Source organism: Diprion similis, chromosome 14 (genome assembly GCF_021155765.1).
Source record: "Diprion similis isolate iyDipSimi1 chromosome 14, iyDipSimi1.1, whole genome shotgun sequence".
Classification (NCBI taxonomy): Eukaryota; Metazoa; Arthropoda; class Insecta; order Hymenoptera; family Diprionidae; genus Diprion; species Diprion similis.
The window spans coordinates 9,641,973-9,658,430 of NC_060118.1; the positions used below are offsets into that span (position 1 = coordinate 9,641,973).

The 16,458-nt window shown below is 37.1% G+C and overlaps 4 protein-coding genes across 5 annotated transcripts; 2 read left to right on the forward strand and 2 right to left on the reverse strand.

Annotated features, from left to right (window-relative positions):
• Window positions 1-409: 409 nt before the first annotated feature.
• LOC124415005 (type 1 phosphatidylinositol 4,5-bisphosphate 4-phosphatase) lies at window positions 410-3,421 on the reverse strand. Of its 2 annotated transcripts, XM_046896230.1 has the most exons (6): window positions 3,239-3,420; window positions 2,906-3,090; window positions 2,241-2,450; window positions 1,957-2,097; window positions 1,318-1,372; window positions 530-917 (listed from the first exon to the last, which is right to left on the reverse strand). In XM_046896230.1, the coding sequence occupies exons 1-6, from the start codon at window positions 3,321-3,323 to the stop codon at window positions 832-834; spliced, it is 762 nt and encodes a 253-aa protein (XP_046752186.1). In that variant the 5' UTR covers window positions 3,324-3,420; the 3' UTR covers window positions 530-831. The 2 variants fall into 2 exon arrangements, with proteins under 2 accessions (XP_046752187.1, XP_046752186.1); XM_046896231.1 differs by lacking the exon at window positions 1,318-1,372 and having other exon boundaries at window positions 410-917; window positions 3,239-3,421.
• A 505-nt stretch (window positions 3,422-3,926) lies between these two features.
• LOC124414728 (eukaryotic translation initiation factor 3 subunit E) lies at window positions 3,927-6,639 on the forward strand. The gene is made up of 9 exons (XM_046895766.1): window positions 3,927-4,137; window positions 4,239-4,355; window positions 4,485-4,646; window positions 4,958-5,080; window positions 5,189-5,421; window positions 5,596-5,713; window positions 5,779-5,990; window positions 6,080-6,343; window positions 6,442-6,639. Exons 1-8 carry the CDS (start codon window positions 4,048-4,050, stop codon window positions 6,336-6,338), a joined length of 1,314 nt encoding a protein of 437 aa, XP_046751722.1. The 5' UTR covers window positions 3,927-4,047; the 3' UTR covers window positions 6,339-6,343; window positions 6,442-6,639.
• A 465-nt stretch (window positions 6,640-7,104) lies between these two features.
• Window positions 7,105-12,258, reverse strand: LOC124414715 (probable RNA helicase armi). The gene is made up of 7 exons (XM_046895742.1): window positions 12,148-12,258; window positions 11,721-11,982; window positions 10,248-11,085; window positions 9,296-10,169; window positions 7,983-9,190; window positions 7,677-7,919; window positions 7,105-7,592 (listed from the first exon to the last, which is right to left on the reverse strand). The coding sequence occupies exons 3-7, from the start codon at window positions 11,070-11,072 to the stop codon at window positions 7,251-7,253; spliced, it is 3,492 nt and encodes a 1,163-aa protein (XP_046751698.1). The 5' UTR covers window positions 11,073-11,085; window positions 11,721-11,982; window positions 12,148-12,258; the 3' UTR covers window positions 7,105-7,250.
• A 1,580-nt stretch (window positions 12,259-13,838) lies between these two features.
• On the forward strand, window positions 13,839-15,819 carry LOC124414788 (15-hydroxyprostaglandin dehydrogenase [NAD(+)]-like). The gene is made up of 6 exons (XM_046895861.1): window positions 13,839-13,936; window positions 14,129-14,255; window positions 14,413-14,519; window positions 14,668-14,841; window positions 15,108-15,265; window positions 15,636-15,819. Exons 1-6 carry the CDS (start codon window positions 13,844-13,846, stop codon window positions 15,769-15,771), a joined length of 795 nt encoding a protein of 264 aa, XP_046751817.1. The 5' UTR covers window positions 13,839-13,843; the 3' UTR covers window positions 15,772-15,819.
• Window positions 15,820-16,458: the final 639 nt, after the last annotated feature.

Consider the following 16,458-nt stretch of genomic DNA (forward strand, 5'->3'; position numbering starts at 1 on the left):
TATTTCCGAAAGTATGTATGTACATCTGCAATTTCACAACTGCTTTGATCCGGTGAACTGAAATAAGTATGAGCATTCATCAAGTTGTTGTAAAGAGAATTTAATTTTATGCGACGGATTCTAAAGCTGAACTGCCATTCGTAAATACGGAAAATGCTATCGATCCATTTAATATACGAATAAATAACTTCAACTTCTAATTAGTTCTACAATGTTTTGGTAGATATTTAATGAAGAATGCAAAGACTTGATTGTTAAAATTTATACCGAATTTATTTTTATTTAAGAAATAAACATAATAATTAATAATAGATTCGTGATTATATAAAAAAAAAAAAAAAAAATACATGCGTGTATCAGTTGCAAATTACATCATTGTAAAAAGTATATTATGTATATATTTATGTATATGGCGAATTAATAAATCATGGAAAAGTAAACAACGTAACAGATCTTGGTGTGTTCACACAGTTTAATATAGAATTATGTATGTGTGTTTATTTTACAAAATGCTTGTTTACTTTTCGCTATTTCACATGCTCATTTTCTCCAATTGTATTTATTTATTGATTTTATTTCATTTTTCTCCTACACATAAAATTAATTTTATCTTGAAGATAATATTGTTTATGCATAACATGTGTAAGTTGAAATAATTAATCATTTACTTAGATTCAAGAACAATAGATATTTATAGTTTATACTGTATACATTAGGTATATACCGAGAGCATGTCGAAATATTATGATCTATATTTTATCTAAATTGATTACAGACATTAATATTATAAGAATATCGAATCCAAAGACCCTTCTGAGGAATATTTTCGTACTACATAGGGCCTTCTATCAGGCTAATCTTCATTGTACAATAGTAGATGCTTCTTCCAAAACAGAGAAGCGCCACCAGGAATGCACCTAGAATCAACACTCATGTATGAAATACTTTAAATCACAAGTATATACTGTATTTATACACTTGAATGAAAGTTCCATATTTTAAATTGGCCAATATATGGAGAGAAATCTTTAAAGGGATCTAATTAACTATTCTATGAAACTCCTCCAAATACTTGGAATGTGAATACGTGATGTGTGCATAACTGATTGTTTAGAATTTCTAAAAGCTATATTTAGATCCAGAGAAACACGATGGCTACAGAGAATCAGTTGTTCGTACTGATACCCTGCTTTTGGGAGAATTTGTGTGCAATTCCCATTGGCTGATCTACAACAATTTCTTTTACTTTGTTTACCGTGGAAATAATATTTAGATAATCAATGAATAATTTGTATACTGCAATAATTTGATACTCACCAAAATAAGCGACATATATACCACCATTTGTTCTCACAAGTGTATAAGTGCCGAGCTGTAACAAGAGAAGATATAAAATTTAAACAATTTCAAAACACCTGCAGAATACGATAAAATTGCTCAAGTTAAAGCATCTGCCAATTGATAATAGATGAATTATTATGTGTGGAGTAACGAGTCGGTAGAATTATACTTGAATTACATAGTTGTATAAGCCTTGTTATTCAACATTAATTGAACATCGTATTGGTAGTCTTAGTTCTTCATTATATCCTTGGAATTTTTCAATACCTACCTAAATTGTGTGTACGCTGTATGTACATCAGAGATGGAATATTATATAAGTAAATGTAATTCAACTATAAACAGTAATTTCCATAAGTCGTTAAGATTAGATAGAATATACAATAAGTTATGTAAAAAGTAGAAAAGTATGGCGGTTTATCGATGTGATTGTATACTTGGAAAGAATGCGTCACACTTGCAGTACATAAAGAACAGCTTCACTGAGAATGAAAACTTGGTATCAAGTAAAATTCTGTGATGAAAATCACGTAGAATGAACGTTTAAAGTTGATTATTTTACGAAACATTATTTTACCGATATCTACGGATACATGTATGACTTTGTGTACTTACTGTAACAGCAATTCCCACGACTAGAGCCATAACTCCGATTAAAATAAATACAATTCCACGACCTCGTGCAAAGTCCGGTCCTACGGATGATACTTTGCGACAATGCGGGCATCGAGCAAGAGCGTTATTTAGAGTGTTAAACTGTAATACACAACAATTTTTAGTTAGCTGACAATAATTTATGGTAAGCACTGAACACATTCAGACTCAAAAGCCAGATTATATTTAGTTTCAACAAGTTACATTGGATGCATATCTGTCTTATGACGCGTCCAGTTACCTACCAGAAATGTGTCATGGCAATGCCCACATCCAACTCTGCACATTCCAGGCATAGAGAGAACAGGTGGAGTTACCGGTGAAGGCGCTAAATTTATTATGCGCTTACAATTTGGTCTCGGACAAGCAATTCGCTGTGAAGAACTCTTGCAGATAAGCAAGCAGTTGCAAGGACAACGGACATACTTCTTTCCTGGCGGAGCATTTCTTATCGGCTGAAAAGAAAGACATTAATCGTGACTATCATATTAGTCTCATATCCCAAAGTAAAGCATCGAATACTAAGAATACTCAAAATTTTAGATACTTGAAATAAGTTCAAACAAATTGTACATTCGCTAAGTCTATTCCAATTGTTCGTTGGTAAAATCAGACTTATGCGTTATCGTCTAGAGTATGAAATAACTAAGAATACAGGAATGATGTTTTTAATATCATTTGATACTTCTATCTATAGACATGACTGACTGTTTACTTTATGAGGATTTCAAACTCTTAATCCAACAATATCAAATACTTTTCTTCAATATGCAATATTCTTTGTGTCGAGCCACTACTAATTGCCTGTTGAAACAACATCTTTTCTGTACGTCGAAAGGTGCTGGATAGTATTGGCAAGTCGCTTTTAGTAAAAAGAGAAGTAGTAGTAATAAACGGTGGTAAAACTAACTGTAGCTTCGTTACACTGGCAGCATTTAACAACATGCTGATCCCGCTTGCCGGATATGTCTATCATAGCTTGGCAAACTCTGCATGTGACCATAGGGATGCCACCCTGCTGAGTGGACTGGTAGGGCGGCGGTAATTCATCTGGACCGATCGGAGATACTGTATTGACTGTGGATTCAGCAGCAGCTATGAGATACAGAGAATGAAAAGAGGAGTGAGAATAGAAGAGCAGAAATTTCTAGTCCGGTCTTACTGACTTTGTTGGTCTGAGTTGAGAGGTTCAACTTGACTGTAAAATACCGCGATTTCATAGTGTAACACCTCAAATACGAACCTGTTATGTCCGTCGAAACACTGGTGTAGGAAATATTGTCGTTTTTTAACAAGGGCTGGCGTTCGCCCTGCTTTCCATCGCCCATTATGGAACGTTTTTATATTCTATTCTTCGAGAGTCACCAAGCTCGATCCACTGACAGAACTCCGATGACAAATATTACCCCTGCCTGCCTCTTCCCCTATTGACAACTTGCCATGAACGTCAACGCGGCTACTCGGCCGGCAACTGGACAAATTGGTAAAAAACTATCCAGTAATTGTAGTAGAAACAAGCGCAAAGTTACTTGTCCGGTAACAGTAGAAATGAACGCAAAATTATTTGGCCGATAACTGTAGTAATAAGCGCAGAGTTATTTGTACTGTATTATCGCGTTTTTTTTTTTTTTTTTTTTTTCGCGCAATACGATGAAACGTATTTTGAAATGATTCCTTTAGCGTTCTGAAATTAGCTCGCAGCGGTAAAAACTCATTAGGAGAGAGGCGGAGCTACGCACGAACATGGCAGCGCAAAAGAGATAAAAGATTTTTGACACACTATAAACTAATTTCGGACCGCACTCGAAATCTTTCACGTAAGTGAATCCTCATGAACGCTTTATTCAATGTGAACGCTGGCAGCTCGGCCGATGATTTTTAATCGTTTACGTGAGTCGTCTTTCTCATATTGAAATCCGTTAGTTTGTGGCCGTTTCCTTTTCTGAGGCATGCACAAGAGGTGCATAATCCTCAGTATTCCTGGTTTGCTTTTCTGTGGCGTGAAAGTGCCGTTTAATATTCGCTACTGTTATTTTGGCGATCAAAAATAATATGGCGAAGTTCGATCTGACGGCCCGAATAGGGCAATATCTTGACCGGCATCTGGTATTCCCGTTACTGGAATTTCTATCTGCAAAGGAGGTGAGCGATTGTGTGCCAGCTTGATTGACTGTCATCAGGTTGTTGAGCATGGCGGTTTTTAGGTTATCAATGAATAACGCGACGTCGAATCGCCATTACAGATTTACGACGAGAATGAGCTTCTTCAGGCGAAATTGGACATCCTTAGCAAAACCAATATGATCGATTATGCCATCGATATCAGGAAACAGCTTTATCCGAATTTTGAAGTACCGGAGGTAGGCGATTATGTCGACCATTGGTTCAGATTTCGTTAATGATTATTAACAATCGAACCATCGATAAGGAAACATGCTTTCAATCGCTCATGGTTTGGTGACAATTTTTAAGACGCAGTATTTTTACAGGAACTTAACGAACGCCGTAATCGGGTATTGCAAGAGCTTGGTGATCTTGAAGATAACGCATCAGTCATCTTGAAATTGATGAGCGACGATGACACTATGGAAACAATGGAAAAAATGAGGGACTCGAAGTCCCTTAACCACTTTCTCCTCAAAGAATCAGATGTAATTCTATATTTACATATTGTCTTAAGTACAAGGATCTGTTTATCAATTTTTCACGTGTATGCATTTGCAACATACACTTTTTAAGTTGTCAAAAGCATGAAATTTTTTTTTATTGAATGGAAATAATGAATTGATGAAGCATTTATATTCTTACGCAGCTTCGTTTATTCTTATTTTTGATAGCTTAGAAGGAAGAACAATATTGCTGGGGTTATCCTCAATTATTTCTTTTTGGATTTGTTCAAATTTATCACCGTCTTGTGTTCTAACACTACAATGATGCGATAAACATTACTTTACGATTACAGTTCAGAGTGGAGATGATGGAGAGCTTGGTAAAGCTGGCAAAGTATCGTTATGAGTGCGGTACCTACTCTGTTTCAACGTCATACTTGTACTTCTACATGCTTGTGATGCCACCAACTGATAGAGTAAATATTCTTCAAATTTCAGAGAGCCATTTGCACTAATGTTGCATTATAATTTATGGTGTCATGTGACTGTTACTTTTTTAAATGCGACTATTATCTATCCAACAGAATTATTTGGATGTCCTGTGGGGTAAATTGGCGTCAGAAATCTTGGTACAGAATTGGGAAACTGCACTGGAAGACGTGAATAAACTCAGAGAGTACATAGACAGTAACGCAATTGGGAATACTCTTCAGGTGCTTCAACAACGCACCTGGCTCATTCACTGGAGTCTGTTTGTTTTCTTCAATCATGTTAAGGGCAGGGACCTTATCATCGAAATGTTCTTGTACAGACCACAGTGAGTACAAGAACCACCGATATTGTCTAAGAATAGAATTTACATTATTTTGTTTATCGATTCGTTGAAGAAGATTTTTTACACTATTCTGTTTCATCTTGTTGTATGATTTTCCTGTTCATGCGTTGATTTCTGTGGTGAATGGGATATAAAGCAGAGCCTTTTGGGTTACAGCTACTTGAACGCAATCCAGACCATGTGTCCCCATATTCTCCGCTATTTGGCAACAGCGGTAATCATAAACCGATCAAGGCGGTCTACCCTGAAAGATCTAGTGAAAGTTATCCAACAGGTAAATTCAGTTTTTAAATCTTGATTTGTAGTGTTTGATAAATCTGTTGTAACTTTCAAAATTAGGAATCCTACACGTATCGGGATCCAATCACTGAATTTCTGGAGCATCTGTATGTGAACTTTGATTTTGACGGAGCTCGTCAGAAACTGCAAGAATGTCAAACGGTCGTCTTCAATGACTTCTTCTTAATCGCTCTGCTGAATGAGTTCGTCGAAAACGCTAGATTAATGATATTCGAAACATTCTGCAGAATCCACCAATGCATCAGTATCGAGTAAGTATTGGCCTACGTTGTAGGACATTCTGCTTTTGTAATCTTTCGTAGAGATGATTGAATGTTGGTTCATTTCTCTACTCTTTCAGCATGTTGGCTGAAAAACTCAACATGAAGGCTGATGTTGCTGAGTGTTGGATAGTCAATCTAATTCGTAATGCAAGATTGGATGCTAAGATTGACAGTAAGCTGGGGCATGTTGTTATGGGCGGACAGCCAGCTTCTCCGTACCAACAGCTGGTTGAAAAAATCGAGACTCTGAGCGTGCGAAGCGAGGCTCTGGAGAATCTTATTGAGCGGAAATTGAAGGCGAAAAATCAGGATTCAGTTAGCATAGTGTGGAACTAACGAAGGTATGTGTATCTGTTCTTCCAGAGGAATTTGAACGTGGAAAAGTAGGTCTGTGATAGAATATGTAATTTTACAATGCTAAATGCTCTATTCATTTCAGGTTCAACAATGTATAAAGATTTTCACCATTTTAATCATTTCGTAAACAGAATGACGATATTCAGAGGAAAAACGAAGAATTTTGTTACAAATTTCCACCGGATGTGTACCGTTTTTCTACAGTCTTTTAAGATCACCGTGACAACTCAATTTCTCTGTAAACAGTACATACGTGAAATGAATAAACTGATATATCTAAGTCTAACGAAAAGATTCAATTCTCCAATTAGCTCCTCGGTGTTCGTACGATTTATATCAATAGGTAACTGAAAAAAAATATGATAAAACATATTTCGCATAAACTTGGAAACAAATATAATATTTCAAAATTTATTATTTCATGTGTCAAAAATACAAAATATTCTTACGTAAAAAATTATCTCGCGAAAAAAGAAAAAAAGAAAACGTTTTAACGAATGATTTTTGAATTTTACTAAATATAGTGAAGGTATTTTTCTTGTCTGCAGTATGAAATTTATATTCGAATTTTTTTATTCTTACAAATACTTGTTTGGAGAATTTAAAAAATGATGAAAAGTCTCTAATCTTCGTGAAGCGGAACAATCTTAAAACTATTAACCAATCTCTGAATATTTAATCTCTATTTTCAATTATTTGGAAGTAAAGTTCTTTACAAAACAAAAAAAAAATTGGAAAATATAGCGTTCACTTTAAAAAGTTAAAAATTGTATATTTTAATAGCACTATTCTAACTAACATATCTAGACAACTTTTAGGAACATTTTCTTCATCTCGTATATAATAAATCATAGATGTACAGTTACAGTTAAGAAAAAAAATTGATCTGCACTACTCATTGATAATCGTTGACAAACCCAAGTCACAGCCAGTGTAAGAATTCTTTTCAATGCAATACGTAATCACTGTTCTCCAGTAAGGATCTTGTGATAATAAATGTGGGTTTCCCAGAATAATCAGTAGTGCTCGAGCCCTGGTAATAGCGACATTCAAACGGTGTGGAGAAGCGATGAAACCAAGACATCGTTTAACATCTTCTTGGACTAGATCGCTTATCGATCTGACTGCCGATAGAATAATAACATTTCGTTCTTGTCCTTGAAACTCTTCCACACTGCCAACTTTTGGCAATGTTGTATTCATCTCCGAAAGCAAATCCCGAATATGACGAGCCTGAAGAAAGCATAAAATTAAAATGGAACCAAATTTCTTCACGATGTATATTGATTCCGGAATTAAAACGTTTCAGAATCTTACTTGTTTCGTGTAAGGTGCTATAATCCCAATATCGTCAGGATCAAGCCCATGGCTGTAAAGTTTTAGTATATAAAAGTAAGCCTGAGCAGCTTCTTCCGGATTATACCAGCTCGGGCTGTCTTGATCCTGATAATTCTCGCCGAGAACGCCATGGAAAACTATCGCAGGAGGAAATTCGTCGCGTTCAGGCAAATCACTAGCGACTGAGGTGAGCAAGTCGCCCTCTTTTCCTTGCGTTGTAATCTAGAGATTGGATAAATGATCATTAATTATTTTCATTCATTCAAAAGAGCTGAAGATTATTACCTGCGCTTCGAGCTCAGAATCGTAGAACAACGAATTCGGAAGTTCGAGAATTTCTGGCAAGCTGCGATAGTTCATAATGAGTTTAGTAACTAGTCGTGGATCATAGCCCCTCTTGAATCCCTCCAAGTCTCTTTGGTAAGGGAACCGCTGAAGCAACCGAGATAGAAAAGATAACCCGAGTCCAAAATGCGATGCGTATTTACTTTGGACGACAGGTCCAAGCTGCATTGGGTCTCCAGCCAAAACTACGTGCCCGGTATCGGCATGAATGAAATTTAATGGCACTAATATTTCTGGCTCTGTAGCTTGTCCAGCTTCGTCGACAAAGACGTGGGTGAAGTGACCTCGAGGAAAGCCCATGTTGTGCAGTATACCCAACGAGATGCAAGTACCAACTGTGATTCTGTGCCGTCCCAAAACACTTGCACTGCAGCTCGGTCTTATGCCATTGGCATAGTGTTCAGGAGTATTTCGAGTACCCTCTCGAGCCAAGTCACCCACAGCGCAATACGGGATTAGTTTTTGCGGAATTGAACCATCTGTGGTGCAATGAAACCCTATCAATCTGACCAAATCACCCGGTTTCAAAACTCCGCTGTCTAAAAGTCTTTCCGATATCAGATTGGCCGAACTATTCGAAGGTGTTGCAACCAACAGTCTGCTTTCAGGTATGGTTTTGAATATCTGCAATATCGTCTCGCAAAGAGTTATTGTTTTTCCTGTTCCTGGTGGCCCAAATATGACGTAAGGCAACGGGTGGGCTGGACTCTGCAAAATGTTACGCACAGCCTCTTTCTGGTAATAATTCAACGCCCTATTGAACCAGACCAATTTGCGTTTCTTTATTTGCGAAACACACGAATCAGCTTCTCCAGTCTTAGAAGAGGCCTGCACATTTGGCTTCAGGTCTGGAGTAACACCATTTTGTCGCACAAACGTACTGTTTCTGGATTCTTCATCGTCACTTGTTTCCAAAAGTTCCAATTGCGGTGGTTTGGGTACAATTCTTGTTGGAAATAAAAACTCTTTTCCTAAATGATTTATCGACAAGTTGACGGCTGTATGACAACGACTTGACGATGTTTGGGAGCACTTGAATGTTACTTCACATCGTTCGCCGTTATATTTTTCGTGAAAAGATGGATTGAACTTCAATAAAACCTCCGAGTTCTTTACCTCGTGAATGCATCCTTCGTACTTTGTTTCACCTGTGAAAAATAAGGATAAAAGCATCAGTTTCAATGACGAGAGAAGGAACTTCTCCTTTCAGATGTTGATAAAGGTAAAATTTGTGAAAACTGCTCATTACTCACCTTTGCTGGAGTCCCAATTGAAGGAAACTATGGCTCTGTCTCCAACTAACAGCGAGGGTCGTTTTTCTGCTAGCCCTGGCACTGCAAGGGCAAGAAATTCTCCACAAAATCTCAAGACTGTACTGCTAATGTCGTATCGTTGTAAAGCTATGGAATCGGCTATGCTTTCCAAGTACAACAGATTGTGAAATCGATCTTTGTAATTTTGAAATGTCAATTCTTCATATAAGCAAGGCACAGTTTCTTCTATTGCCACAACGCCGCTCCGAAAAGGTATTTTATCATTTTCTAAGCGCAATACCACATCCCATAAACGTTGGGGAGTTTTGAATATCCCCGGCCTCACAGTAATAAACTTTGGTGCTTGACAGGTTCTCACTCCAGCAACACAGGTCGATGGATCGAACTCATTTTGCTTGTAAATTTTGTTTCCCGTGGCACTTTCGCCGCTTTGCACATTATGATTCACAGAGTTTTTCAAACTAACATTGAAGCGGAAGGTACGACGTACTTTCAGGTGTTTGAAAATGAACAGAAACATTTCTTCCGAATATCCGACAAATTTTGCCTGGCATCTGAATATATATGTTAGCGATTCCGAGGGCTGCAATACTGACGCAGTATCTATTTTTGGTTGTAATAAAGTCAATTGCGACATAGATTTTTTTGACAGAAAACATCCTTTGAGCAACGTCTGTGGGTGAGATCCATTATTTTTTATCTCTACCGAAATATCCCTCTTTTCAAGCAATTGCAAATCGAACGTCAAATCGGTCGTGACAACTATCCCATATTTTTCTTCTCCAAAAGTTTCTTGCTTTCCGTTTACAGTTTCTCGTTGAGCCTGTTTATCAAGCAGTTTGCTTTGCGATGCCTAGAAATTAAATAATTGAACTTGCACAACTTTTCAGAAATATGTCAGTGGTCTAGTACACTTAAGAATTCATTTTACCTGTTGCATTAGCGGAACTACCGACAGTGACCTCCACGTGTACATTCCTTGATCACTTTCGATGCTATCCGCGACGACTTTATCGCCTATGCACGGAATATATCCAGGCTCACAGTTCGATTTGTTGAAAACTATGTTACGTTCTATAGTACCAGAACCAGATTTGACGTCATAGGCGGATACGACACCAGTGGCGAGTTGTGACCTTAGAGGAAAGATTTTGTCAACCTGAAGAACTTCTCCGCTAAAATCTACGACGTTATCGTCAACCGCCACTATGGTTTGAAGCTTGACCCAATCTCCGACGATAGGCAAAAATTCAGCAGTGATTTCGTCAAGGCTGAAGGAAATTTGGCCAGGCTCAACGAAAACCATCCTCTGCTGTCTGCGCATGACCTTTCCAACAATAACTCGTTTCAGCATTTGGGATTTTACTGTATCTTCGGTTAAAGTTGCCACTTCATTATCCCACTCGTCATCAATGATTGATAAAATTTTTTTTATCTTCATCTCCTCATTCTTTGTCCTCTGGAACGCCAGGTAATAGACTTTGACTCCGACTCGGATTTCTCCGATAGAAGCATTTACGTTCTGGCATTCATATTTATCGTCTATTATGAAGTATTCGGACCTAATTTCCGTTACGATACCAGTTTTGTGAAAACATCCTTCTATTTCTTCTTCAGTTATCTCTTGATTATCGCAGTTGTTTAGATTCACATTCTGATCGCCCTCCAACTGTTGTATCAGATCAGCTAAATCTGGCTCCGGAGGCTCAGAGAAACCAAGCATTTGCTTAAATACACCGTATAACAAGGATACCATTTTTACTTAATATCTGAAATTCAGATTAATTTGATTTAATTGAAATTTCAAATGAAAAAAGATCATGGATGAGGTTTTTCATAATCAAGATTTTGCAGCTAAATTCGACACAATGTTGAAGTTAGTAACGTTATTGTAACGAGAGATTGGGAAAAAATATACTGTTTTCAATTTTTTAATAACATTGAAATAACTATGATTTCAAAATATGAATATCTTTTGTTTTATTACGGTTTATTAAATTTCGGATAATTCTAAAGTCACGAAATAATGGTTTTTTCCACATGAAAGTTAGTAACGTTCCAATAACGTTTCAATAATGTTACTAACTTCAACATAATAATTCAACTCGGTTTTTAAATAAAATCCTAGTGAAACTAGTAGAGATTAATAATTTATATTGATCAATCGACTTTACACTTGACATATCGGAAATAATTTTGAAAAATTATTTTAGACACCCATTTCGATGGAGAAAAAACTTTATATCTGTATCAACTTTAACTGCTTGATTGAAATTATTTTTGGGTAGTTATATCACTTTCAGACTAAAATGAAGGTTACGAGTTGAAACCTATTGACCTTACGAGATGCGAACAGTAACTTTTGTGAAAATTTCTTTAAAATCTGGTGATACTCAAATGATACCTTTCTGTCGGTCGATGATATCTCCACTCGGTGGCCTTCAGGTAATCCAATTCCTTACGCAACGATTTTACTCGCTTAAGGTGCAAGTCCTTGACAAGATTTTTCTGTTGTTTCTGAACGTCAATGTTGGATTTAATTTGACTGAATATCTTGCTCTGCGTCAGTTCTAAATCTTGGGATTCATTTTGATCTGTCGAGGCTAATCCTCCCGATGACAAGCCAGGAGGGTTCATTATTCTATGTGATTAGATTTCTAGCTCTTCTATGGAAGAATAAAAAATGAATTTCTTAATATCGTGGTAAACTATTCTGTAAACAAGCAAGAACCTAATTAATTAAAATTAATTTTTCGTTTACGATAGATTGAAGAAAATTGGCGGCGAATTGAAAGTATATTCATGTAATTAATGAATTTGTGACGGTATACCTTCTTCAAAGTGGATACCTTCATCGTATATCCCATAAATTTTTGCTTTTTTTGCGCTATTTAATGCCCGGCTGGGTGAAGTTGGATCAGCTAGGTTAGAATTGAAGCGCAGGCGTCGAAGCAATTCAAAGCATGCCGAAGACACGATCAGAAATTTATGAGTGCTGACTCAGCTGACTTAAGATAATATATTATCTTAAGCTGACTGACTACTAGTGACGCGTAATTCTTCGACGATTCTTGAAGAATCGATCTTTGTGGCGTTGGATTAATCGGTTATTATTTGATTTTTCAAGGTTTCGATTATCACCGAATCGGTTCTTTTTTTATACGAATCGATTAATTATGACTTAATGAGTTGTTAAGAACAACTTCCTATAAAAATGTAATGTTAAATCTAGATTGTATTTTGTATCGAGATGAAATATTTTAATAAATAACTACTGTATCTAATAATTCATTAAACAAAGTCATTTGCTATTCCTGTTATCTGATTACGTGGAAAATGTGATAGAAAACTTCAAAATCTGCTTATTTACTGCCAAAAATAGTACACAGAATTGATGTATTATTATTCTTCTTGTTTATTAACAGTGTGCTGCTAACAAGCCCACAGATGGCGCCTCATAATTGTTAAAGACACACTTTGTATTTTGAACAATGCCCAAATCACAAAAGCAAGGATATCGATGAGTACAAAAAGAAAATCAATAGGCGCAACGTCAAAATATTTGGCGTACTCAAGTTATAGGCCTTTGAATACCTGAATCTCGGGGGGAAAAAAAATTTCACAGTATTTTTTAGGCCCTAGAATGAGATCTAGATCTAGAATGAGCGATCGGTACATAACTTGGTGAACTCTGATCAAAGGACAGTGCCCGAATCCTTATGACTTGGTGCCTTGGCGCGTTTCATGATGCATGTAGTAATATTTGAAAAATCTCATCGAGTAGTTATAAAAAAGTGTCAATGGGCACAAAGTCGAAATCCTTGGTGTTTGCAATCGAGTTACATAAATCATGCGTTTTCGTGGATGCGTGGACCAGGAGACCCCTAATTATAGGCAATTCAGAGTACGAGTTCACTCGGTGCAGCTCCGAGTTTCAGCAGTTTTCATCAGCTGTGTGGCTATCACTTAACTTTTCAAATTTCCATTCGCACATTTCTTACCACCCAAGCATTCTGATTGGTTTGCAAAGTTTAGTCAACCAATCAAAATGCTTGGATGGTAGGAAATGTGAAATGTGAAAAGTTACATGATAGCCCCCCAGGGTAGACCTCATGCTGCACATCCACGAAAACGCGCGGTATGAACAAAAAGTATTTGTCAAGTACGGCAAAAAAATATTTGTTACGTTGGCCAGTGTTATTAATCCATCCTCAGCCTCAGAATGGAATATTTCGATGTTATCATAAGTTTTTATCGAATGACGCAACCAGGGTCGAAGAGTATCAGTAGTATGTTCTGATTGAGAATAGCGAATGTTGACCTGATAAAAGTGTTTTGGAATCGGGTCAAGGGTATTACACGTGAACCCAGATTATAGTTTTTTAAGTTTTGCGATTGGAGATATCTGCGAATTGCAATTGAAACTATGGCTGATAATGAGAATATTTTGCGGTGACGGACAGTTCACGAACAGAACTTGCCGTGGTAGCAGAGATCTTTTGGAGTAGAATAATCATTCGGTTGAAAATGGATTTTGCAGACAAGAACGCACTGATCACTGGTGGCGCAGGTGGAATCGGGTTTCAATCTGCTAAAGAACTTTTGCGTAATGGAGTTAAAGTACGTATCGCCATTCTTGTAACAATTTATTGTACCCTGTCTCTCTATCCGTTATTAATTTCAATACATTGTACCTGAAATCTGAAAACCGTCGTGATTATATTATCGTCCCATTTTGTTTAAGTTTTCAATTCAATGACGATTTCGATAAATGTTTTATCTCCTACGATGTGTGTGTTGCCTCACGTATAGCACGTCGCCATTCTGGATCTGGTGTCATCTCCAGGTGAGAAATTGGCAGATAAATTAAACTCAGAATTTGGAAAAGGACGGGCAATCTTCGTTAGCTGTGACGTTACGAAAGCCAATGAACTCGAAGGTGAGCCCATGCAAGTAGTTTATCGGGAATCACGCAGAATTAAAGTGCCTGATGAATAATTTGTAAAGTGTTTCTATTGAAATATCGAGGGAATTTTCTCAACTTGCTTAATATAGACGCTTCGATAATACCTAACATTTTCAAATTTTCATTCCAGCCGCATTCGCGAAGACCGTAAATGAGTTCGGTGGCCTCGATATCGTGCTCAACAACGCTGGTATACTCAACGAATCAAAATGGGAATTAACGATCGAAATAAATCTAGTGAGTATTGAATTCTGTGACGTTTTTCGTAACGTCACTTTTGTAAACCATTCTTGTACCAAACGGACCCATCAGTCGCAGTTTGCAGTAACTTAACTGTTGGCTTATGATCATCGAAGCATGATTGTTCACTTTTTGATTTTCTCAGATCGCAGTAATGCGGGGTACTATGCTGGCTCTGCAATACATGGGAAAGGACAAGGGAGGAAAGGGTGGTGTAATCGTCAACACCTCTTCAACCTACGGCGTCGATCCTGTCGCCTGGTCACCAGCTTACGCCGCGGCCAAAGCCGGTGTTGTAGGCCTGAGTCGATCTTACGGAGTAAGATTCAGCCATAAATAAAACGGAAAATAAGACGACAGGTGAAACTTGCAGATTGATTTTTCCTCTAGAATATCCACGATTTTGAAAAAACTCGTGCTACGAAAAAGCTAAATTTAAAATAGTATATCGTACAGAGAATACTTTAACCATGATGTGATTCCAAGGACGCAATTTCCAAGTTTCAACTTGTCTTTGAGTAAGGATAGTGCTAACCATGTGAAGCTATCTGTCTTAACCCAAACCATCGTTTACTGTCCTTGCAGCTATCATATCACTACGATAAGACGGGCGTCAGGGTCATCACAATGTGTCCGTCATTCACGGAGACCAAGTTGTTGTGTGAAGCTGACGATCACCGTCTGTTGCTGTTCGAGGAAGCGCAGGCTGCTTTGAATGAAATCAATAACGGCCTAATGCAGAAGTTAGTGCGCATAATAGTGATATTAGCAAAAACAATATAAACAAAATGTATGATTCTTGTCATAATGTTACATCAGTGTTTCAAAGGGGTCGACCATAGACTGTGTTACCATTTTTAGCCTTTTTTGCAACCCCCCTCCCCTAAAATGACGTTACCTTTTCGACCAAAAATTTGATTTTCAAATTTGAATTGAATTCAAATAACAAAAACAATACAAAAAGACTAGAAAAATTTATTCTTACCATCTTTCAAAGGTAACATTACTTCGGTGGACCCCCCCCCCCCCCCCCCCCCAAACTGGTAACTTTGTTTATAGATAATGGAGATTTACATGTTGAGCTTCCATAACCCTTCGTATTTTGTTCCCCAGGCCAGAGGACGTTGCAAAGGCGTTCGTTCACGTTATTCAAAACGGAAAGAGTGGCAGTATCTGGCTCGCCGAGGGTGGAGACCCGGTTCGTGAATTTAAACCGACAAGCATCTTCGACAGAGCAGCACTGGTTTAATATTTTCACGTAGAAATGCGTGGAAATCTGTTTTTTCCCTTCATTACCATCACCTGTTCGTGTTTTACTGTTTTACTGATTTTACCACGAACTATCGATAATTGTTAGACTTGTGAAACACGTATCTATATTATTTAGAAAAAAGTGTGTAATCGTTAAATATGATTTCGAGTTGTTTCGTACCTACCTTTATGAATTAATGAATACATGTTTTTTTACTAACGATAAGAGCTATTCGTTTTTTTGGAAGTCGAAGGTTACGATGACGTTGCCTTATATATATCTTCTCGTTTTTATAAAGTCATCATGCGCCGACGGTTTTGGTTCGCTTTCGTCAGCCATCCAAAGATGACCAGAGAGAAATATTAAGCTGGGCACACAATTGAATATATTTGCACGTAAATGCACGCAAATATGCTCAAGTGTGTACCGAGCTTTAGACCTTTTACGCATGAGAAATATGAATAGCTTTTCATCATGCCCAAATAGAGTCTGATTTTTTCCTTTGAAATATTAAATTTCAACAATCATAGCTTTAGTTCTCATATAAGAATATTGAAAATCAAAAAAATTGTGACTTTTTTGTGAAACTTCGTTACAGGAGCTGCAATATTCAAAATTTTTTTTTTAAGTGGACGAAGCTCGTCGGATTTTCACCTCATAACTGTTTGAATATATTTTACATTA